Here is a 25,220-nt window from a genome sequence, read left to right on the forward strand (position 1 = left end):
TAACTCTGGGTTTTTTAATTACTAGGCTAGTTCTTTTTCAGTGGTATATTTTGAAGTTCCATCTGTCTGCATGGTGTTTCTTGTCTAGGCAACTTCTTCCAGGAGGTAAAGCAATCTGTTGCTCTTCCTTCTCCTCAGTCCTGCTCAACAGACAGCAAAAGGGAAACAAAGTACATGTAGGGCATGGAGGGGTTGTTAGTTCTTACAAAAAAGCCTGCAGTGATCCTTCTCTGTTTATTTACTTTTTTCCAAATGGAAATCAAGTAACCATTTGAAATTATTTTTAAGTACTGTCTAAAGAAGGCTGGAATACTACTAAGGCACACCTGATTAGGATATAGTAGTGCTTTAGAAGTCCTTCACAGGTCTTCTGGATCCAGATCTGCAGTCGTGCTCGCTTGTGGTTGTGCATAACCTGGCCTGATGTTTTCTCTGTCCCTAGTCTCAAGCTTCATCTCTTCTTCATGTCTTTGTGAGCACTGATAAACCTTCTTCCACACTTTTGAGTTGAGTTGTGATCGTTTAACTTTTTTCTTTTGTATTTTTCCTCCATTTTCTTTCCTACAAGGCTAGCAAAATGTAATCTCTTTTGGTAAATGATGTTCTTGCCCACTTAATGTCACAGCAGAGATGCAGTACAGAATTTTCCCTACCACTTTTCTTAGAGTTCATCTCTCTCAGTGGAAATTATGAGGTGGGAGGGTACAGCAGTTTTACCACAAGTGCCTAGCATGGAACAGCTTCTTGGGCATGAATGATTGCCTATTCATGGTGCTGTTAGCAACTGAAGATGCCTAACTTGAGTGCAGTAAAGGTGTAGAAACTGTGACAAATACTTTGAATAGGTAGATCCTTAGAGCAGTGGGTTTTGAATCCTAGTGTTTATCAAGTTCTAATTGTGTCTTACCAGGTTGGTAAGTGGTTGAAGGCCATGTTTGTCTACCTGAAGAGAATCCCACGTTACCTAATTCCTTGTTACTTTGATGCCATATTAGTGGGTGCATACACGACTCTTCTGGACGTGGGATGGCATCAGATGTCTAGGTATGCATCTCAGAGCTATAGAGGTGTCTGCATGCATTTATTTATTGATTATCTGCTGAAAAATATAATCTGATTTTCATTCTCATCCTGTGCAAAAGAGTAAAATATATAGTGAATATCAAATCCCATCTTCTAACAGTGGTGGTTTAGAAGACAGAGAGTTCAGTTATCCAGCCAGGTTATAAATGTATAACTGCCTTTGGTGTTGCACAGTAGAATGAGGAAACCTTAACTAAGAATTTCTTTGCTGTAATCTTAGTGCAGCTGCACAGATTCTGGAAAGTCAGAGGGGGAAAGAAACTAGGCCAGATTGTAGTCAATGCTTTGTTCAAAATTTCTTCTCTACCAGAATCACAGAATGTTAGAGGTTGGAAGGGACCACCAAAGATCATAGAGTCCAACCTCCCTGCCAAGGCAGGATCCTCTAGGGTAGTTTGCACAGGAATGCATCCAAGCAGGTTTTCAAAGCCTCCAGAGAAGGACACTCCACAACCTCTCTGGGCAGCCTGCTTCAGGCCTCTGTCACCATCACTGTAAAGAAGTTTCGCCTCATGTTGAGCTGAAACCTCCTTTGTTCCAGTTTGTATCCACTGTTCCTTGGCTTAGTGCTGCTGATCACTGAAAAGTGATTTGCCTTAGATATTGATAGACATAGATCAGGTCCCCTGGCAGCCTTCTCTTCTCCAGACTAAACAGCCCCAAGATTCTCGATCTTTCTCCGTAGGGGAAATGTTCAAGTTCCCCAGTCACCCTCGTGGCTCTCCATTGGACTTTCTCCATCAGGTCCCTGTCTCTCTTGAACTGGGGAGTCCAAAACTGGACACAGTATTCAAAGTGTGGTCTCACCAGGGCAGAGTAGATGGGGAGAAGAACTTCCCTAGCCCTGCTGGCCACATTTTCCTTGATGCACTGCAGGATGCCATTGTCCCTCTTGGCCGGGCACATTGCTGGCCCACACACGGCTAAATGTCTGTCATTACCTGAACACTTTGAAATGATGGATTAATCTTCAGTGTCTGCTTCTTTTTTCTTGGAAAGGGAGAAGAGAGTTTGCTTTAGTGCAGCCTTTATTCTAACTGTGAACATTCTGAACGAGGCAGTATTTTACAAAACTGCAAATGTTAAAATAGGAATAGAATTTGGTATGGCTGTGAAATCATGTGAGAAGTGGTATATTTTGTGAGGGGAGAAAAAGCTTGGAGATGAGCTAGTTAAGAATTCAGGTTGCATTATGTGAGACAACATGTTGATTGATGTATGGATTTACCATTTCTGTATAAAAGAGTATATATATATATATATATGATGCCTTAAATCCACTGATGGGGATCTGACAGTAAAATACCTTGTACCATATCTTTGTGGTTTTAGATCTGTATTTAGCACTGAGTAAACCAAACCAAATTTCTTTACTCTTTCCCCTACAAGTATTAGGCATTCAAAAAATAAAATGTAAGGCTAATATTGGGTACCCATTTGGGGAGAAAAAAAAGTATACTAAATTAATTAATGCAAAATGCTAAATTAACTCCATGAAAACACTAAATGAAGTTCAATAAGGACAAGTGAAGGGTCCTCCATCTGGGGAGGAATAACAACAGGCACCAGTACAGGTTGGGTGCTGCTCTACTGGAAAACAACTGTGGAGAAAGACTTTAGCATGCTGGTGGACAGCAAATTCTGCATAGGCCAGCAATGTGCCCTTGGGACCAAGAGAGCCAAAGGCATCCTGCAGTGCATCAGGAAAAGAGTGCCCACAGAGCTAGGGAGGCTTTTCTCTCCCTCTGCTCTGCCCTGGTGAGAGCACACGTTGGAATGCTGTGTCCAGGTTTGGGCTCCCCAGCTCAAGAGAGACAGGGTCCTGCTGGAGAGAGACCAGCAAACTCGGGGACCTTAGCATCTCTCCTATGGAGAGAGACTAACTGGGGCTGTTTAGTCTGGAGAAGAGAAGGCTGAGAGGGGATCTGATCAATGTCTATCAATATCTGAGGGGTGGGTGTCAAGTGGAGGGGGCCAATCTCTTTTTGGTGGTGCACAGCAATAAAACAAGGAGCAAACTGGAACATAGAAGGTTTCAGCTCAACATGAGGAGAAATTTCTTTACAGTGAAGGTGACAGAGCCCTGGAACAGGCTGCCCAGAGACGTTGTGGAGTCTCCTTCTCTGGAGGCTTTCAAGCCCACTTGTGTGTGTTCCTGTGTGAACTACTGTAGGGGATGCGGCCTGGGCAGGGAGGTTTGACTGGATGATCTCTGGAGGTCTTTTCCAACCTCCAAAGTTTTGTGTATGTATTATGCATAGTAATTAGAACAGTCTTCTGTAAAGGAAAAAAGGATACATTTTATGGACTGATATTGCTGAATGTGATTTAATTATGTTGAATTACAGTTTTGTGCAGAATGGATCAACGTTTGTCAAACACCTCGCCATGGGTTCAGTCCAGATGTGTGGGATAGGAAAATATTCTTGTCTGCCAGATCTGTCTCCTTCCTTACATGATGTTCCCTACAGATTGAATGAGATTACAAATGAGAAAGAGCAGTACTGTGTTTCCTTGGCAGCTGGTAAGTGAGGACAGCATTTGAAAAGCACAAAAAAAAAATCTCCCAAAGTAGTTACTAAAACCAGTTCAACTGTATTAAAATTGTCTTGGTTGTGCTTGGAATCCGTGTGTCAGGAATCCTATATAAAATGCAGGTGGCAGTTTTCCTCAGTTTTCTCCTGTGTTTTAATTGGTATTGGAGAGAAATTTTTGTCTATCAGTACTTCTTGTGGACAACCATTTTGTTACTGCTCTTGGAGAGTGAGAGTGGGGAGCTTGTAAGCGCTATTTAGAGACTTGTATCCACTTCTATCATATGTAAATGTGATGGTTTGGGTGTTACCCACCCACACTCTGTAAAATCACTCAGACTAGACTCAGCTGGCTCTGGAAATTGAATGAAGCTTTATATTTGCAGTTTAACACAATATACAAGCAGATATTTACAGTATATACAGTTATCTACAGAAATATACAAAGTAAAAGGTAATACAGAAACCAAACACCCCTCCCAGAAACCTAAGTCCCCAGGAATGGCTCTCAACCGCCCTTCCACCTTCTCTCACCCCTCTCTACCTTACCCCAGACATTGCCTTGTGCCCAAGGAAGATTGGAGGGTCAGCCAGGGGGGTTAGGAAGCAGGTAGATTAATCAGAGAGATGGCAGCTTAGGTTAGAGAGAGAAATGCAGCCCACAGCCCAGAGAGCAACTCCCTTATCTATGTTCCTGTTCTTGTTCTTATACATCTCAGCAAGCCTGTGAGTGAAGTAGGCATCACCCTTGTTTTCCTCTCACAGCCTGTAATCTAATTCTTCTCACCAAAACATTCTAGCACAATAAAGATCCACCAGTGTGTTACCTTTCTTTCCAGGGGACTTACTTGATACAAATATACTTAGCATAATAGATTTAGTTTATCTTTTTTAAACATGAATTTAAAAATTAATTGTAATGGATGACAGAATTTTTTGTTTATGAGTTCTCAGAAAAAGAAAGAACCATTAGCAGAGCAGAACACCTAATCTGAAAAGGTCTCCAAAAGGAAAGAGCATAAAAGCAGTCAGCAAATAGTGTTTATACCTCTGAATGTTCTGCCAGCATCTGGCAGTCTTCAAATTGGATGCTTTGCCCTGTCAGAAGTATTCACTTCTCTGTCCAGTGGCTTAGAATAAATTATTTTTTGTTCTGAGTTGGCCCATTTCTTTTCTGCAACTATAGAAACTTTTAACAGCCACAGATTCTATGGCATCTGTCTCACTGGGTATTTATTTTCTTCTTCTCTTTTGCTGTCTGTCTGTCATGCAACTCTACTGCTGGTAGTTTCTGGTTTCTAGTAACATTCCATTGGCCTACTTCAGTGTTACCTAGAAGCATAGAGGCACAGTGTTCTCTTAAATTGGTCACCAAGATTGATTATACTAAAGGGTTTGATCTTAAATAGTCTTTTCACATACTCACTGGTGGTTGTCTGAGGTTTTTTTTTTTTTTAGCTCTTACATGGATTGTCATTCTCAAGTGCTGTTATAGACTATAAAATTGTGGAGGCATGGGGGTGCCTCCTTGAGCTATTAGCTCACCTCAGCAAAGTGAGTGATGGAAGTTAAAATGTTCTGTCAAGCCTGCACAACAAACTGCTGGTTTGGAGCTTTGCCATAGAGATTTCTTTTTCTGCTTGAGAAAGTTTATCCATGCAAGAACAGAAAGTTAATCCATGGAAGAACAGATGAGGATGAACCTTACTCTTCTAATTACTATGCTTTGTCATTCAGAATCATTCTTAAAATAACATGTTGTGTGTTAGGTTGAGGAACTTCTCCCCCACACCATTGGAATTTACCAGCCCGGCTCAGATGGCTTGTCAGTAAGCTAAAGCTACATTTCCAAGCAGATATACACAGCATATTTGCATATATCTATAATTGTATACAGTTTAGAAAGAATACAGAAATCCAGCTTCCCCTCCCAGACAAACAAAAGCCCAGGAGGGCTTAAGGCTACCTTTTCTTCCTAGACAGAAAACAACCAGCAAGGCTTACTTGTTACCTGTTAGCCAAGGTGAGTGGGAGAGATTAGAGAAGCAAAGGGAGCAAATGTTCAGAAGTAATGAGGGACGAATTGTTTACTCTTTGGCTTTTTATCTCTTTTAGCAATGAATGGTATGGATTTCATCATTACTATAAAGCACAGGCTGTTACTCATAGAAGTGAAGTCTTTGAGGAGACCACCTTGTGCCTTCCAGTATCTGAAAGGGGTCTACCGGAGGGCTAGAGAGGGACTATTTACAAGGTCTTGTAGTGACAGGATGAGGAGTATATGGTTCTAGTGGGAGGTGTCCCTGCCTATGGCAGGGGGTTGGAACTGGATGAACTTTGAGGTCCTTTCCAACCTAAACCATTCTATGATAAATGGTTGCATGATCTTGACATTCCATGAGATGCTATTCTAAAATGAGAGTTTATGTCAGAACTTACTCTAGAAGTTTGTTTAAATATCTTCATCTGGGAAAAATATTGCAGTGGCAAATCTGTCTGTACCTGTGGTTGTTTTATACGTGCACATGTGCTTGGAGATTTCTGCCGTTTTAATGAATGAGATGAACAGTGCCATTTCTTTCCTAGGTTTACCTCACTTTTCCTCTGGAATTTTTCGCTCGTGGGGAAGAGATACCTTTATTGCATTGAGAGGTCTGATGTTAGTTACTGGGCGCTATCTGGAAGCAAGGTAAGACTTACACTTTAGTTCTTACGTGGTTATGAAGGCAGCCAGGAAAAATGCCTGTACTCAAAACCTGGGGTGGCACACAGGCTGTCAGAAACAGTTGCTGTGCAGAATCAGAGCACCTTTACTATGAGGACAGGCTATGAGAGTTGGACTTTTTCACTCTGCAGAAGAGAAGGCTTTGAGGAGACCTTGGAGTGGCTTTCCAGTATCTGAATAGGGCTACAGGAGGGCTGGGGAGGGACTATTTACAAGGTCTTGTAATGACAAGATGAGGAGTAATGGGTTTAAACTGGCAGAGGGGAGATTTAAATGACATGTTAGGAAAAATTTCTTTCCAGTGAGGGTAGTGAAACACTGGCACAGGTTACATAGGGAGGTTGTGGATGCTCCCTCCCTGGAGGTGTCCAAGGCCAGGTTGGATGAGGCCTTGAGTGACCTGTTCTAGTGGGAGGTGTCCTTGCCTATGGCAGGCAGTTGAAACTGGATTATCTTTGAGGTCACTTCCAATTTAAACCATTCCATGATTCTATAAACCTTTAATGGCCCTATATGGAATTGGGAGTTCTCTCTAAATGGAATTAAAAATGCTGCTTAGATTTGTCTCATTTGTTTTCTTAGTGCTGATGTTTTGTATAGATAATGTAGAATCAGAATCAACCATGTTGGAAGAGACCTCCAAGATCATCCAGTCCAACCTATCCCCCAGCCCTAGCCAGTCAACTAGACCATGGCACTAAGTGCCTCATCCAGTCTTTTCTTGAACACCTTCAGGGACGGTGACTCCACCACCTCTCTGGGCAGCCCATTCCAATGGCAAATCACTCTCTCTGTGAAGAACTTCCTCCTAATATCCAGCCTATAATTTCCCTGGCACAACTTGAGACTGTGAAGGTAGTCTTAGCTAAACCCTGTCACACTACTGCCTGTCCTTACAGAGTGTTTCATGTGTGCTTGCATTGTTGCTTAGCAATCATTTCAAAAGTTTTTATTTAAAATGTTGAAGTAGCAAGAGGTTATTTTAATCAGAAAGGTACCATTGCACATGTGTTGTGGGGCCTGTGATTTATATTTTTTTTCTTTTTCCTTTGTAACTGCAAATGGTAGATTGGAGGTCTTTTCAGACTGTTCTAGGCCCTCCAGATCCCCCTCTCTTTCTTTCAGGAAAATGCATAGACTACTTAGGATAAAAAAGTATTTTTCTCTGAACGAAACTAGCTTGTTCTGTTCATCAGAGGGTTTGAGCACCTCTCCTTTGAGGACAGGTTCAGCCTGGAGAAGAGAAGGCTCCAAGGAAACCTTATTGTGGCCTTCCAGTATCTAAAGGAAGCTACAAGAAAGCTGGGGAGGGAGTTTTTATGGTGTCAGGTAGTGATAAGACTGGGGGGAATGGATCCAAGCTAGAGGAGGGCAGATTTAGATCAGACATCAGGAAGAAGTTCTTCACCATGAAGATGGTGAGATGCTTGCACAGGTTGCCCGTGGAGGTGGTGGAAGCCTCATTCCTGGATGTTTTTAAGGCCAGGCTGGATGTGGCTGTGGGCAATCCGATTTAGCATGAGGTCCCTGTCCATGGCATGGGGGTTGGAACTGGATGATCCTTGAGGTCTCTTCCAGCCCTGACAGTTATGTGATTCTATGATTGTTGCAATCTGATACCTGTTTTAACCTGACAAATGAGTCAGATATAAGCCAGGTCTATTGATTTGGTATTTCCACAATCTCAGTTTGGATGGATCTTGCCACATGATCCAAACACAAATATTAGCTGTTGCAAATTAAAATGTATTTGAGCTTGTGTACTATTGACCAACTGTTAGTTTCCTCATGAAGCAAGGTCTGCAGTCTGCTACTGTGTTTTGATTCCCTTTTTAAGATAGTTGGAATCTGTGTTTTCTGCAAGGTATGTGTGATGCTTCCCCAGTGAAGCCTCTCATAACCCCAGCTGCTCTCACCTCACTGTATTTTAATAGAAAATTCCCAGCTGCTCCTGCCCTCCATCCGCATTCACAGAATTACTGAGACTGGAATAGAACTCTGGGGTCATCAAGTCCAGCCTATGACCTAACACCACTGTCAACCAGACCACAGCACCAAGTGCCACATCAAATCTTTCTTTCCTTTAACATCTCCAGGGATGGTGACTCTGCCACCTCCCTGGGCAGTCCATTCCAGCGTCTTAATTCCCCTTTCTGTCAGAAGTGCTTCCTAACATCCAACCTAATCCACCCCTGGTGCAGCTTCAGGCCATGCCCTCTAGTCTTGTCACAAGTTGCCTGGGAGAAGAGCCCCCGCAAGAACAAGGTCTAGGGAATGTGAGACATCTCCAGGTTGTTGAAAGGATGTCTCATCTGTGTCTTTCTCCTGGTCAGGTGGTCTGCAGCAGACTCCCACCAGCACATTAGTCTCGTTTGTCTTCCCCTTTATCCATGGACATCCTACCTTTGTGTGTCTAACACTGAATTTGAGGCAATTAAAGCATTCCTTACCATACAGTGCTGCTACTTCATCTCTCTTTCCTTGCCTGGCCCTTCTAAAGAGCCTGTAGGCATCCACTGCAGCACCTCACCTGTGACAAATAGATACCAGTGTCATTGCGAGCCATGTCAATAAAAGCCTTCCCTGTGACCTCAGTGGGGTTTGGATTTAGACTCTCTATCACTAGCTATGAAAAAGCAAGCTAGCTCATCTCTGCTGTACAAACTGATTTAAATGTGTTCATAGAATGGTCTGGGTTGGAAAGGACCTCCAAAGTTCATCCAGTCCAACCCCCTCTGCAGTCAGCAGGGGCATCCTCAACTAGATCAGATTGCTCACAGCCCTGTCGAGCCTCACCTTGAATATCTCTCAATCACCTCGCCAGGCAATCTGTTCCAGTGTTCCATCACCCTCACAGTAAAGAACCTGTTCCTAACATCCAATCTAAATCTGCCCTTCTTCACTTTGAAGCTGTTGCCCTGGTCTCGTCACTGCGGGCCTTTGCAAACAGTCTCGCTCCATCCTTCTTGCCCCTTCAGGTACTGGCAAGCTGCTACTAGGTCTCCCTGGAGCCTCTTTTCCAGGCTGAACAAGCCCAGCTCCCTCAGCCTGTCTTTGTATCAGAAGTGTTCCACCCCCTGATTATTTTCGTGTTGGGGAATTTGTAGGGAATAGATGGCCCGTGCTATTATGGGGTGTATTAGAAGGGCTGTGATTAGTAGGTCAAGAGAGGTTCTCCTGCCCCTCTTCTCTGCCCTGGTGAGGCTGCTTCTGGAGTACTGTGTCCAGTTCTGGGCCCCCTAGTTCAAGATTGACATAGAACTGCTGGAGAGAGTCCAGCACAGAGCCACAAAGATGCTGAAGGCAGTGGAAGATCTTCCTTGGGAAGAGAGCCTGAGGGAGCTAGGGCTGTGCTGCTTGGAGAGGAGCCTGAGGGGTGACCTCATTCCTGGTTATAAAAATGTAAATGTGAGTGCCAGGAGGATGGAGCCAGGCTGTGCTGGGTGATGCTCGATGACAGGACAAGCGGTAATGGATGGAAGTTGAGGCATAGAAGTTTCATGAAAATAAGAGGAGGAATTTTTTAACCTGTGAGGGTGACAGAGCCCTGGAACAGGCTGCCGGGGTGGGTTGTGGAGTCTCCCTCTTTGGAGATACTCAAAACCTGTCTGGATGTGTTCCTGTGTGATCTGTAGTAGGTGATCTTGTTGTGGCAGGGGGATTTTCTAGGTCCCTTCCAGCCCTGACATTCTGTGATTGTGTGACTTTTAGTTGTAAAAAGTTCATGCTAAGTGAAGTTATGTGTGGCTTTCAGGAGCAAACTTCTGGCATCTGTCTTCAACATTGTGTTTGTCTCCTTGACTTACCTTGCCTGTAAAGTGAGTTTGTATGCTTTGAATTTAATACTTGGTCCAATGTTAGCCTTGAAAGTACCTTAGTCAAGATTGTGGGTTTTCTCTTCTAGAAACATCATTTTAGCATTTGGTGGGACTTTAAGACATGGTCTCATTCCCAATCTGCTCGGCCAGGGGACACACGCCAGATACAACTGTCGTGATGCTGTTTGGTGGTGGCTTCAGTGTATCCAGGACTACTGTAAAATGGTTCCAAATGGAATAGACATTCTCAGGTGTCCTGTTTCTAGGATGTACCCAAGAGATGATTCTTCTCCTCAGCCTGCTGGCACTATGGTAATGATAACTTCTGATTTAAGTATTTAACAAAACCATACAATTTTAATGAAAAGAGGTAATTTTAGTAGCTACACTGAACCTGACACTATCAGCTTATGGTCAAATTTGATGGTATCAGAAGAATTCTGTATTTTAGACACTTCTCACATTGGCCTTACATGACTCAGACAGGTACAGGGGCTTGGGGATGGAAAAAACAAATCATATTCTGAATAATTTTCTTTGCTTTTTGTCTTGAAACAAATATTTGTATACAGAGTATTGTCGTTGACTGAAAATTTTAGATGTTTTTCCTTTTGAAGTATCATAAACTAGAGGCTAAGCATTGCTACTGTCTGCACATTAGATAATCTGGAGCCTTTATACTCAGTTTTCCTCTTGCCTTTCACATCATCCCAACGTGCAATCAATCTAGGATCAGCCACTTTATGAAGTGATACAGGAAGCGATGCAGCGACATGCGGAAGGCATAAATTTCCGAGAGAGGAATGCTGGGTCTCAGATAGATCAAAACATGAGAGATGAAGGTAAAGTACAGAGAACACTTGCTGTACAGTTCAGAAAGTTACTACATTTTGTATTTCTTTTCCTCTAGCTGTTGAGTGTATTTTTGAAAATCTGTATAATTGAACCAAAGGTTTATTACTTGAAAGAAATTTTGTGTTTTAAAAATGCCTGATGAAGCACATCCAAAGAACGGCCCTGAAAATGATCAGGGGGTTGGAGCAACTCTGGTAGGAGGACAGGCTGAGAGAGCTGGGGGTGTTCAGCCTGGAGAAGGCTTTGGGGGAGACCTAATAGTGACCTTCCAGTACCTGAAGGGGGCTATAAGAAGGCTGCAGAGAGACTCTGTACAAAGGCCTGCAGGGACAGGACAAGGGCATTGGCTTCAAACTAGAGCAGAGCAGATTTAGACAGGATATTAGGAACAGGTTCTTTACTATGAGGGTGGTGGAACACTGGAACAGGTTACCCAGGGAGATGTTTGGGCCTCCATCCCTGGAGATATTCAAGGTGAGGCTTAACAGGGATGTGAGTGGCCTGGTCTAGTTGAGGATATTGCTGCTGACTGCAGAGGGGGCTTAGACTGAATGTCCTTTGGAGGTGGCTTCCAGCCCAGACCATTCTGTGATTCTTTGATAATTATTTCTTATCAGGAACTTGTGTGGGACAAGTTATCTTTAAACAGAAAAATTCACTTTAAGTACAGTTGCCTTTAGTTTGAGGAGGAGCCTGAGGGTTGATCTTTATGTTTATAAAGATGTAAAGGTGAGTGCCAAGACGATAAAGTCAGACTCTGCTGGGTGATGCCCAATGACAGGACAAGGGGCAATGGTGAAAGTTGAGGCATAGGAAGTTCTATGGAAACATGAGGAAGATTTTTTTCTACTGTGAGGGTGACAGAGCCCTAGAACAGGCTGCCCAAGGGTTTTTTTGGAGTCTCTCTCTCTGGAGATACTCAAGAGTTGCCTGGATGTGTTACTGTGTGATCTGCTCAAGGTGATCCTGCTCTGGCAGGAGATTTGAGCTTTCAAGGTCCCTCCCAACCCCTCACATTCTGTGATTTATGTGAAACCCACCTCAGATGTTTTTGCTTGGCAGGTTTCAATGTAACTGCAGGTGTTGACCATGAAACAGGATTTGTCTTTGGAGGGAACCGCTTCAATTGTGGCACTTGGATGGATAAAATGGGAGAGAGTGACAGAGCTCGCAACAAAGGAATTCCAGCTACACCAAGGTAAAAAATCTAGGGTAGGAGTGCCTTTTTTAACAGAACTACTGTTCATTCTGTTAGCACATCTGAGAGGTGGTATCTCAAATGTTCTGGATGTTTCTGCTCACTAAAATGTTAATAGTATTTTTTTTCCTTCTTGCTAATTTGAAATCTGTGTCCTTAGTGAGTGATGTTCTTGGCTTCTGGCATGGTCTTAGTGCCCTGCAGAGAGTTGACTTTTGAATTCAAACAGTAAAATGCAATTTAGGAAGAGCAGTGTGCTTGTACTACTAGCAGTACTTGGTTATTTAGGCTCATTAGAGGAGCTATCCGTTGATAATTGTTGTATTGTTCGAGTACTTGTCGTAGGTATTTTTGAATTCTACATACATAGTTAAGGTTTTAAAGTCGAAATTGAAAATATTTACAGTAACCTGTTTACTATTTGCCAGCAAACTGCTGCAGGCACCCTTGCTTCAGTTTAGCAGGACATCAGTTTGTGGGATAAAACTAAAGGAAAACATGATCTTGCTTGACAAGTCAGTCATTTTAATTTGGAATCAAGAGATGTTAAGGTCTCTGCCCTAGAAAGGCTAAATCAGTGATGGAGAAATATGTTATATCAAGCAGGTAGTAAAACTCATATGAAATTTAAGCATATAGCAATTATCTGAATATCACCTGTAAAAAAACCAACAAAGTCTAAGAAGTGCATTTAGTGCTTATTTTAGTGCTTCAGTTTTCATTTGAGTAATCTATTATGGCAGAAATATTACGTAAGTTCCTAAAGTGCACGCATGGATGAGAACCTCTGTTGAACACAGTTGTAACATCAGACGACTGAGCTGTTTGGGACTGATTCTCTTTTTGTGTTCCTAATCAATAATATAAAATTAGTCTAAATCTGGGCAAGTTAGCTGGGTGTGATAATGGAAGTTTATGTTAATCTATTATACACGGGGGAAAAAAAGTGCTTGTTAGGCAGTTTACAATCAAGCTCATTCCCTGACTTTTACCTGACAGAAAGTTTCTCTGCCCTTGCTTCCCCATGCACCTTCTCCCCCTGTTTCTTCCTCAGGTGGAGTCCTAGTATCTAAATAAAAATAGGCTGACACAATCCACATATGCTAATATTCTCATCTCTTATTCTGAGGCCTTTGTGAAACTCAGGAGTCCCCTATAAAACAGTGTGTGCCTACAAGTGTCAGATAAGCTTCAGCATAGGTAAAGTTAAAATGTGCATCTAGGGGAAACAGTCTAAACTTTGCATACACAATGCACTGAGAACTGAGCTGTGACACAGGAAGTCACAAGGACTTGGGGGATTGGGGAACTTCAGCATTTCCCCTATGGAGAAAGACTGAGAATCCTGGAGCTGTTTAGTCTGGAGAATAGAAGACTGAGAAGAGATCTGATCAATGTATACAAATATCTGATGGGTGGGTGTCAAGTGGAGGGCGACAATCTCTGTTTGCTGGTTAGCAGCAATAAGACAAGAAGCAATGGGTACAAACTGGAACATAGAAGGTTTCACTTCAACATGAGGAGAAAGTTCTTTACAGTGAAGGTGACAGAGCTGTGGGACAGACTGCCCAGGGAGGTTGTGGAGTCTCCTTCTCTGGAGACTTTCAAACACGCCTGTATGTGTTCCTGTGTGAACTACCCTAGGGGATCCTGCCTGGCCAGGGATGTTGGTCTCAATGATCTCTGGAGGCCCCTTCCAATCTCTAAAGTTCTGTTATTTTGTGAAGTCCTGAGTCATTGACAGCTTTCTGAAAACATCTTACTGTACAGCAACAGCCATAAAAAAGCTATTAAAAATATTAATGGGTGTCATCAGTAAAGGTTTTTTGGAACAAGACAGAGGGCATCCTTCTGCCTCTGTGAAACCTTGCACCTGCAAGATGTATTTCTGTCTTGAGTGTTATGTGTAGAGCTGGTCTCAAGAAGGACATAATAAAGGATGTTACAGGGTAAGGCAGCTAAATCTCAAGGGGATGCAGTATCTGCCTTTCTGTCTTGCAGGGAGAGACTGGAATATCTAAGGATTTTCCATGTTAAGAGAATAATGCTGAGAGAGGGTATGACTGAAATACAGTCACGTCAGTAGTGATGATAATAGAGCAGTTACTCGGAAAGCATTACAGTACTGTAGAACTTAGGAGTGCTCATCTAGGAGAAATAGGACACTAGCAAGAGAACAGAAAGAAGTTATGTCTAACCCAAGTACAGATTTAACTTTTTTCCAGTTACTGAACTTCATTGGCCTTCTTAAAGTAATTCTTTATTATTTTAGAGATGGCTCTGCTGTGGAAATTGTTGGCCTGTGCAAGTCAGCTGTCCGCTGGTTGCTGGATTTATCTGGGAAGAATGTTTTTCCATTCCGTGGAGTCACTGTAAAAAGACATGGTAAAAACATCTCCTAATTGTATTGCTGAAGTATAAAAAAGTAGCTAAGACAGTGAAACCACAGCCATACCCCATCAAGAAGTATTATCAAACTACTCAAGAAGGTGAACTGTAGAATCGGCCTAAACAAGGTGTGGTGCTAGGTCTGCTCCTGCTTAAGTGTCAGGAACTCAGGGAAAGAAAGCTTTGAAAAGTAACACTTAGCCTAATGCTTTGACACTCACCTTTGAAGCCTTCAGAAGCCTTCAAAATAGCAAGAATGTGTATACAAGCACTGTAAAGGACCTTTCATCTGACCATTACAAATTTTAAATTTACTCCCTTAACTATTTCCTACAGACCACAGAGTCTCACACTGTTTGTTTCCAGCTAACTGCATGCAGGAAAATGTATAAAAGAAGAAGTTGTTTATGTTGGAGGTGATCCACAGTATACTTAACTGCTAGATAAGAACTTATTGGCAATGCCTTTATTTTGTTAGGAGTATCTTATGTAAAACTTCAATGAGCAGAGCAGTAAAAGCAGATACAAGCATACTTCTGGGGCTGCCACTATTGCTGTTCTCAGAAAATCACACCTTGTGTGGGACTTCTTGCAGGAAAGGAAGAGACTCTCACATACGATGAGTGGAACAGAAAAATTCAAGGGCACTTTGAGAGGCTGTTCTTTGTCTCTGAGAACCCAGCAGATCCCAATGAAAAACATCCAGAGCTAGTACACAAACGTGGAATTTATAAGGACAGCTATGGAGCTTCAAGTCCGTGGTGTGATTACCAGCTCAGGCCAAACTTCACAATAGCAATGGTTGTGGTAAGTGGTGGGAAGTGGAGGGAAGTAATCTGCACTCTAAACTTTCTTTATTGTTGAACTAAGCTTGCATTGTAAAGTATATGTGCATGGCTCTACCAGGAACACACATTGCTCAGAGTAACTTTTTGAAAGCTCTTGGTTTTTTTTTCCACTCCCCCCTGTGCTTTAATATTCCTTCATCTCCTAAAAATATATCCTTGACAGGACTTAGCTAAATGAAGCCACTGTCTAGTGCATATCCAGGAGCAATTTGCGGTTGTCACTGTGTTCAGAACTACTTTTCTTGTGAAATGAGCTAAAAAATTATGGGATGTTTACCTTTGGTTTGTAAAGAGCTTCAGTAATTATACTTGGCAAGTGTATTTAAAATAAATGGAAAAAAAATTAAAAGAGCTCTGGGTGGCTTCTCTCGTCTTGCTTACTCTGACCTGAAGGTTCTAGAAGTTGATTCAGTAGAGTTTAAGTGTTTTGTGGTCTACATTTGTCTACGCAGCCTTATGTGTGTACATAGGCAGTTTACCCATGACATTTTTATTATTTTAATAGGCCCCTGAGTTGTTCTCACCTGAAAGAGCTTGGAAATCTCTGCAGATAGCAGAGGAAAAGCTGCTTGGTCCATTAGGCATGAAAACCTTAGACCCAGAGTAAGTATAATAGATATAAGTGTTGATTGCAAAACATGATGGTAGGAATTACTTGACTTCTGGAGGGAGTGTTTCTTTTGCTAATCCTCCTGTGTGTGTGTGAAATACAGCTGCAGTAATACCTGCAGAGCATTTTACTTTGCTGTTCTGAAAGTCCATGCAATTGATTTCTGTTTAAGTAGACAATCACCAGGTGGTTTTGGATGTTACACAATAAGCAAGTCAAGTATGGTGTCATAAATGATGTTGAATTTGTCTCTCCATACGTAGTTCTATATGACACAGTACACAGCAAAAGAGCTTGTGCAAAAAATTCAGGGGAAAATTATGAATTCAAGTCATTCCAAGATCTCAACTAATTTCTTATTAGTTTACTAATTTAAACCATATTTGGAACTCCATTGTCACATAAAATACAAAACCTGGTGGAGGCCTCCCTTGCTTAACCATCATTAAATATAAATGCAGTGACCAATGTTTGGTTCATTTCTGCTTTCCATTTTTATGCATAGTCTTTTGTGAAGATTTTGTTTGCATAATTTCTTTTTTCTTTCTTGCAGTGATATGGTTTACTGTGGAGTATATGATAATGCTCTTGACAATGACAACTATAATGTAGCCAGAGGTTTTAATTATCACCAAGGACCTGTAAGAGCAAGTTTCTTCAGTTCTAGATGAAGTACTGTCACCTTTTCAAAGTGACAGATGAAGTAATCATCTCTCTCTTCATTCTTTGCTTAGGAATGGCTGTGGCCAATTGGATATTTTCTTCGTGCCAAATTGTACTTCTCAAAGCTGATTGGTCCAGAGATCTATGCAAAAACTGTAGTTATGGTTAAGAATGTCCTTTCTCGCCACTATGTTCACCTTGAAAGGTAAGATACCAGCTAACACAGGCTGAAGCTCTTCCTTCAAGCTAGTGGTTTCCACAATCCAATTGCATGTAAAAGTACAGCCCTGAAATATAAACAGCATCTGTTTTCTGCCCAAAAAGTTCACTGATTTATGTGCTGTTGCAGATCTCAAGTGAGGTTTGAAGTACAGCTGAGATTCAGTGCTTTTTATAGGGCGTGGAATTACTGATACCGACGTGAAACCTGAGTAAATAAAGCATATGTAAAGCTTAGGATCTAATTTCATACAGAAAATGAGTTTCAGAGAAAAATGTTGGTAAGCTGTTTAAAAAAAAAACTTGAAAACAGGCTGAAACAGCATAGTTAAAGTGCTGGCGCTGACAGATGCACAATACTGTTAGGGTTTCTTGTATTTGAGGAAGGTAGAGGAACTTGCTTATGAAACCTAAGTGTCCCTTTGCATTTTGATTTCTCTCTTTTAAGAAACAAACTACCAAACCTGTTGTTTTCCCCCTTTTTCTGCCTGTTGTATTTTTAAGGATCTGAGACAAATTAAGCAAACCAAAGAACTTGCCTTTGGTTAGCTCTTCCATATAATCTGTTCTGCAGTACTTGAAGTGTTTCATTTATTTGTATCCATAAGAGAAACTTAGTAGGGCTGCTCAAGGCAAAAGGATTTTTGCAGCCACAGAAGAAACAAAAAGGATTTCAGTAACTTTTACATAGTGTCTTGTCCCAGTTATTGTCAAACTGGGCAGCATTTGTTTGCTGGCAGGTTGGCAACATTCTTTCCTTTTTTCAGTCTTACTGCCTAGGTAGCATACTCTTACTCTGTTTTGGCAGTTCATTTGTGTACAGAATTATTAATGTAGCAGCAGGTGCGATTTGAGCATACTTCTGTCAATATGTTAGTTTGGGGTGGGGGATATTAGCCTCATGGAGGAATAAAAGGCTTAGCACAGAGTCACAGAACTGCCAGCGCTGAAAGGGACCTCAAAAAATCATCCAGTTTCAACCCCTTTGCCATGGCCAGGGGCACCTCACACTAGATCAGGTTGCCCAGAGCTCCATCCAGCCTGACCTCATGCTGTCTTGCAGCCACTGCCACTTTTGGGCACCCTAGTGCAATTTTAATTGCATGTTTGATTACCACATAATTATCTCAAAGTTCATTTGTATTCTTCCAACTACAAAGCTCCTGAATGAGAACCGGGAGCACCATGCCAGTAGTGTTCGTGCAGGCAGTAGTAGTAATAGTAGCAGGAAGTTGAAGGGAAGGCACTCTCACAAAACCCTAAAATTCTCAGCTGCAGGGACAAAACCACCATTGAATTAAATGCTGGTTATTACAGAATACTCTGTGCCGGTAGGACAGCACACCTGCAGTCATAAGTTTCAGTTTCCTACTCACAGTCTTCTGAAAGATTTTTAACTGAAATGTTCTAATTCCAGTGTACAATGCTCCTTTTGTCTTTTTGTTTTATCAGATCATCCTGGAAAGGGCTTCCAGAACTGACCAATGAAAATGGACAGTATTGCCCTTTTAGCTGTGAAACTCAGGCGTGGTCGATTGGCGTTATCCTTGAAGTCCTTTATGACTTGTAAAAGTTTATTTTGATTGATTTGATTAAATTTCTGTGGTCTTATTGGGCATAAATGAACACTTGGCTTACACTGTCAGGGAAAAGTCCTGTTATGCACAATCACTTCAACTGTGCCCTGAGTTTCAAAGATGCTGAATGCCAGCAGCTCCTGGGCCCTATAACTGCATGGGGCTTGAGTTATTTTTTTTGAAGATCAGGCCACAGCAATAAAACAAAACTGCAGTGCACACTTGTTGCAGAAACTCTTATGAAGGAGAAATCTTAAGAATATGCACAGATTTAAGTAGCTTTGGTTTTTTAGGCTTCTCACATCAAAATACTAATGTTACAAAGTGGCTTTTTCCTGAGCCAAAACCAAGTAGCACAGCTCTTACATTTGTTTTGTTGTTGTGTTTTTTTCACCTTTGTCTCTTAAAGGGCAGATGGATGTTTTGCAACTGCATGCTTAAAGGGGAGTAGATTAATCTATAGCTGAGTTTGGTATGCTTTGTTCTGTAGCACCATAGATTATTGAAGGGATAATACGTTGTCTCTCAGTTGAACTGTTGTGGGCATCTTTTTGGGGTGTGTGTTCAGTTGACCCCTCCATTAAGCAACCACAGAAACAAACATTAGGAATACTGTAATAAACCAACCTCTTGGAGTTACATTTAAAACCTTCCAAATGTTTAAACTACTTTGAGAGAGTTAACTGAAACAACAATGAGGTAATATCCTATGCTAACCTATTTCTGAATTTATTTAAATGCTACTGTGGGTCGTGTAGCAAACCTGTTTCTGCATTTGAACCGTTCGTAAGAAACGTGTGTGTGCATACAGTGCACAGCCTGTATGTTAGGGAAGGCTAAAGACACAGAAGTCAATGTGCTTGACTAATTAATTTATTGAAGAGTTATGGTCATGTCAGCCTTCTAGGAAAATCCTAGCTCTGTTGAAGCAGGTAGAAACATTTAACATTAATGGGAAGAGGTATTAGAGAGGCTGAGGTTTGTAGGCCTTTTGAAATCAGTGATAAGAATAAAAATGCTACCTCTATGTGTTCTTTGATGATAGCGTCCAGTGAACACAAAATACATGAATGTTCTTTCATATTTGGATGCCTGCATGCCTGTGTTGAGTTCAGTTCAGTGCTCCCAAGATGAAGCCTGGCTGATTTTACTTGGTAATTCTCAATTCTCTGTTGATACGAATTTCCATCTTAGTGCAATAAATAAGCAGGGAGGAGGCTCACAACAGTTCCCACATCACAAGATAAAGCAAAACTGGTAACTGCATTTCTTAATGTTAGCCAATGTATGCTGGCTGGAAAAAATATACACAGGTGGCAATTACAATGCACTATTAACACGTAAGTCAAATTCTATTTTATCTGTATTGTAAAGTTTCCATCCCCTGTCTAAGGTACACTGTAAGTGTGGTTTCTGGTTCAGATGAATACAAATAAGGGCAGGTAAATAGGCTGAAGATGGGTGTCTATGTTGAAAGGTTGTTAAGTATTTCAGCTCCCTTGCTGAAGTGTTTGGTCCTTAGACCTTCTCTAATCCTAACTTCTATAGTGTACCTCAAGTTTTGAGCTGCTGCAGTAAATGGGTTGGGAAACTTCTATTTTCTTGACACAGTGCATGAGAGATATTGGTCAAAACTGTTGCTGAAATGTCAGCCACAGGCACTTAGTATTTTTTTTAACATGTAAGAAGCATATAAAGCATTTTTCATTATGTACTGAACTTCCAGAAACTCTTGGTAATCGTATTGAGGTTTGTGTCCTGCTGTATCACTGGCTTGTTACTGATCTCCTATGTAATGATTTCTGTTATTTCAAGGGATGTCTTATAGCTGTGATGGTTTAGAAAGCTGGGAAAATATGGCAGGTGAAAACATTTTAAGTGCATTTTAAAAGCTATGACTTGGAAAAAAAAAAAAGGCATTTCCAGAAAGTGTCAAATTATATACATTGACATTAGCACTTTCAGTGTTGGGGAAAAAAAATCAGAAATCACTCATCAACACCCTCCTGCATTAATCACAGATTAATTTCCACTGGTTTGCAAGCTGCACTGCTTGTAGGGACTGCATATTTGTCACTACTACATGGGGTTTTTTTCTACTTTAAGAGTAATATTTTAAAGATGAATCACCACCATGTACACAAAAATGCATATATTATGAACTTCTAAACGTGCCCACTGACAAAGTTGCTTCTGCACTGATTAGTTTACATAGTTTTAGCGGCAGATGAATATTTTTAAATAGGAAAAAATGTATTGCATTGGTTGGCTTTGCTGTTAAGTAGCAACAAAAGTAACTATGGAGGTTTTAACCTCAAAGTAACTATTGAGGGAGGGTTCCTGGTGGTTTCTTGGCTTTGTGGGCTTTTTTTGTTGTTTGGGGTTTTTTTATCACAAGGCTACTAAACAATTTGTCGAGCCAGACAGTTTAAAAATGAAGAGGGAGGAAAGCAATGTTAAATCCAACATTTACATGAGCTGGTATTCATCTAGATAAATTTCATACCTGAGTCATTGTCCCCTAAAAATAGCCAGCTTAGTTGACTGATCTTGAACTGTATTATCATTCATGAGTATAATTGATGTTACACACTCAAAAACCTCCAGTAATGTCAAACTAGGATCAGTAAATATATGTTTTAAAAATAAAGAGCCTAGTCAAGAGCTGATAAACCATTGTGTTCCAGTTGGTGTTTCCTGATTTATTTTTTTTCTCCCCTTCCTCTCTATTTAAATAATTTCGACTGCTACCACTGTTTGTACAGTTAATAGCTTCAGGTTTATTCAAAGATTGACTTGAGAACTCAAGCCAATATAATGTATTGATCTTGCACTGCATGTTGTCAAATGGAAACATGAGTTCTACATGTGTCTGTCTAGCACAGCAGCAACTGATTTTGGTGAATGTCATTACCCATTTATTTCTGAAATGCACAAAATAAAACTCTTTAATTCAGTATTAACCTTTTCACGTGGTTGGTTGGCTTTTTTTTTCCCCAGACATCAGAGATGCAGCTGCTTGTTCAGTCGTTGGCAATTCTACAGCCATGGGAGGAAAGATCATTGAAGAGAAGACTTAGAGGGGATTTAATGAATGTTTATAAATACCTGAGGGCTGAGGGTCAAGAGGCAGGGAACAAACTCTTCTCAGTTGTGCCCTGTGATAAGACAAGGGGTAAGGGGTATAAACTATTGCACAGGAAGTTCCACCTCAACCTAAGGAAGAACAACTTGACTTGGGTCGGCACAATCCTAAGCACAACTCCAGGCTGGGTGGCAAATGGCTGAGAGCAGCTCTCAGAAAAATGACCTGGGGGTCTGCGTTGATGGAAAGCTCAACATGAGCTGGCAGTGTGAGTGCAGCCCAGACAGCAACTGTGTGCTGGGCTGCGTCAAGAGCAGTGTGGCCAGCAGGGCAAGGGAGGGGATTCTGCCCCTTTACTCTGCTCTCCTCAGACCCCATCTGGAGTACTGTGTGCAGTTCTGAGAGACCTCAGCACAAGAAGGACATGGAACTGTTGGAGCAAGGCCAGAGGAGGCTATAAAGATGTTCAGAGGGTTGCAGCAGCTCTGCTATGAGGACAGGCTCCAAGAGCTGGGGCTCTGCAGTCTGGACAAAAGAAGGCTTCCAGGAGACCTTGGAGTGGCCTTCTAGTATCTGGGGCTACAGGAGGACTGGGGAGGGACTATTGACAAGGTCTTGCAATGACAGGATGAGGAGTAATGGGTTTAAACTGACAGAGGGGAGATTTAAACTGGATGTTAGGAAGAAGTTCTTTCTAGTGAGGGTGGTGAGACACTGGCACAGGTTACCCCGGGAGCTTGTGGCTGCTCCCTCCCTGGCCAGGTTGGATGAGGCCTTGAGTAACCTGTTCTAGTGGAAAGTGCCCTTGCCTATGGCAGGGGGTTGGAACTGGATGATCTTCGAGGTCTCTCCCAACCTAAACCATTCTATGTAAGCTTCTATGCCAGAGCACTGGTCACAGGCTCCCCAGAGAGGCTGTGGAGCCTCCTTCTCTGAAGCCTTTCCAGCCCTGTCTGGGTGTGTTCTTATGTGACCTGTTCTAGAACCTCTGGTCCTGGTCTGGCAGAGGGATTGGACTCGATCTATGGGGGTCCCTTCCAACTGCTAACATCCTGTGATCATGAACTACTCTGGTCAAGTATTAGTGATGAAGTGCTAGTAATGATAATTGAAGTGATTAATTAAAAATTAAAATGAGGAAAAACCACATAAGCCTGAGCCCTATGCACAGATTCTTAGGTTGTGTCAGTGTAGGCTGTTTCAGCTGGGTTTGAGTGGATCATGCCTTCTGTTATATATGTATTTTAAGTAGTGGTATTGCACATTCCCCAAAGAACAGTTCTGAGGTCTACCAATTGGTTGGATGAGGCTTTAAGTGACCTCTTGTAATGGGAGCTGTCCTTGTCTGTAGTGGGGTGTTGGAACTAAATGACCTTATAACAGCTGCCCGAGTGATACACAGCCTTTGGTCAACGTTCTGTGCAAACCTTCTGCCACCACAGAGAAGGGATTTCCCTGTCCAGCTGTGCTGTGTAAAATGAAGCATGGGTGCTGGCAGTTGTGTTTTCCAGCTACCCCATCGCGTTGTGTGCTGTAGAAAATCTGGGTGCTTCTAATCTGCTCTACTCAACCATTTCCTTTAAGAAAGCAGTTTCTGTTCTTCTGCATTGTGTAGCACCTTTAATCTCCTGCAGAAAAAAAATGTTGAGGTGTAGAAAGGATCAGTTGCTGCCTTGCTGAGGGGGGGGGGCAGCTGCTGGCCTCAAACCTGCAACTTTGACTCTTAAGGAGCAAATGGATAAAGTGTTAGTGGTGACCATGCAAGTTTCTGCTGAAAACGTCGTCTGACACTGCGGGCAGCAGTTTAGGAAGCATCTGTAGGGAGAAGAGTTGAGATTTGTTTTGCCGTGTTCACCGCAGGTCACCCTAGAGAGGCAGCTAATCTGATCACCTGAGAAAAGCCTTCCCGCGCTGTGGGGAGGGCTCCTTGGCCAGCCCTGCCAACCCAGGGTCCGTCAGGGCCCGCGGTGCAGGCACTGGCTGGCGCACGGGGAAAGGCCCCGCTGAGAGGAGCGGAGCGGAGTGCGGACTGAATTTCCCGCGGAGGGACGCAGGCTGCCTGGGATCTAGGCCGCTGCTTCCGAGGTGGGACGAGCAGAGGTCAGCGCCGCGGGTGTGCCCCAGAGGCCGGGTGCCGGGGAAGGTGAGGTTCGCGTGTGCCTGCGCCCTGTGCGCTGGGCCCCGCGGCTGTGGGGGTCGAGTCTGCCGCTGGCTGCCTGCCCCTCGGGCCTTCGGCGGGCGGAGGGCGGGAAGCTGCGCCACAGGGCCAGTGCCCTGCGAGCGACGCGACTTGGCGGTGAGCATGGAACTAATCACAGCCGCGCCCTCAGACTATCTGTGGGCTGCTGCTGGTGTCGCTTGTGGTTCCTGTGCAGCTGTGCTTTAGTTAACCTGTCCGATGTGGTTAGGGCTACCTTTTTAAGCGGGCATCCCTGTGTAGGTACTGCCCATCGCAGTTGCCTTCCAGCCGCGAGGCCCTGCGGCATCTTGCCTCAGCGCTCGGGAGCAGAGCCCTGCTCTCTGCAGTGAGCCAAGTCACTGCCTCAGGAACTGCGTGAGGAGCCGCTCCACACCAGCAGCCGGTGAGGCAGAGCCCGGGTACCACATCTTACTGCAGAGGAGCTCCACACCGCTCAGGAAAACAGGTGAAGCCAGCCCTGGTTGGCAGCCTTAAACAAAAGAGGAATGTGCCAAGTTCAGAGCTCCTCTACCTGTTTTAATAAGGTAGAGCTCAGTCCTGAGAGTTATTCACAGTCTCTGAGGTTTACCCATGTGCGTTTGGTGTTTTGTAGAATCAGAATCACAGAACTGTCAGGGTTGAAAGGGACCTCAAGGATCATCCGGGTCCAACCCCCATGCCATGGACAGGGACACCTCACACTAGATCAGGATGCCCACAGCCACAACCAGCCTGGCCTTAAAATCATCCAGGGATGAGGCTTCTACCACCTCCCTGGGCAACCTGTGTCAGTGTCTCACCACCCTCATGGTGAAGAACTTCTTCATGATGTCTGATCTAAATCTGCCCTCCTCTAGCTTAGATCCGTTGCCTCAGACCTATCACTACCCGACACCCTAAGAAGTCCCTTCCCTGCTTTCTAGTAGTCCCCATCAGATACTGGAAGGCCACAAGAAGGTCTCCTGGGAGCCTTCTCTTCTCCAGCCTGAACAACCACAACTCTCTCAGCCTGTCTTCATAGCAGAGCAACTCCAGCCCTCTGGTCGTCCTTGTGGCCCTTCTCTGGACATATTTCAGCAACACCAGATCTTTCCTGTAATAGAGACTCCAGAACTGGACACAGTGCTCCAGGTAGGGTCTCACCAGAGCAGTGTAGAGGGGCAGAATCACCTTCTTTGACCTGCTGGCCACAATTCTCTTGATAACAGCCCAGGAGCTGGTTGGTTTTCTGGGCTGCAAGTGCACGCTGGCCGCTTGTATTGAGCTCCTCATCTAACATCACACCCAAGCCTTTTTCTTCAGGACTGCTTTCAAGCCAGTCACTGCCAGTCTATATCAATGCCTGGGATTGCCCCAACCCAGATGCAAGACCCTACAATTGGTCTTGTTGAACCTCATGAGCTTGGCATGGGCCCAACTCTTCAGCCTGTCAAGTTCC

General features: G+C 43.0%; 1 protein-coding gene across 3 annotated transcripts in view; it reads left to right on the forward strand.

The window, feature by feature from the left end:
* AGL (amylo-alpha-1, 6-glucosidase, 4-alpha-glucanotransferase) overlaps positions 1 to 21,486 on the forward strand; it is a 52,047-nt gene extending 30,561 nt beyond the window's left edge. For all 3 annotated transcript variants that reach the window (XM_064147344.1, XM_064147346.1, XM_064147345.1), the window contains exons 23-34: positions 911 to 1,044; positions 3,432 to 3,607; positions 6,204 to 6,306; positions 10,247 to 10,472; positions 10,891 to 11,002; positions 12,078 to 12,213; positions 14,486 to 14,598; positions 15,197 to 15,408; positions 15,955 to 16,052; positions 16,613 to 16,700; positions 16,794 to 16,927; positions 18,394 to 21,486. In XM_064147344.1, the coding sequence (XP_064003414.1) occupies positions 911 to 1,044; positions 3,432 to 3,607; positions 6,204 to 6,306; positions 10,247 to 10,472; positions 10,891 to 11,002; positions 12,078 to 12,213; positions 14,486 to 14,598; positions 15,197 to 15,408; positions 15,955 to 16,052; positions 16,613 to 16,700; positions 16,794 to 16,927; positions 18,394 to 18,511 (1,650 nt within the window). In that variant the 3' untranslated portion in view covers positions 18,512 to 21,486. The remainder of the gene's footprint in view (positions 1 to 910; positions 1,045 to 3,431; positions 3,608 to 6,203; positions 6,307 to 10,246; positions 10,473 to 10,890; positions 11,003 to 12,077; positions 12,214 to 14,485; positions 14,599 to 15,196; positions 15,409 to 15,954; positions 16,053 to 16,612; positions 16,701 to 16,793; positions 16,928 to 18,393) is intronic.
* Positions 21,487 to 25,220: the final 3,734 nt, after the last annotated feature.

Source organism: Pogoniulus pusillus, chromosome 8, assembly GCF_015220805.1.
Source record: "Pogoniulus pusillus isolate bPogPus1 chromosome 8, bPogPus1.pri, whole genome shotgun sequence".
Lineage (NCBI taxonomy): Eukaryota > Metazoa > Chordata > Aves > Piciformes > Lybiidae > Pogoniulus > Pogoniulus pusillus.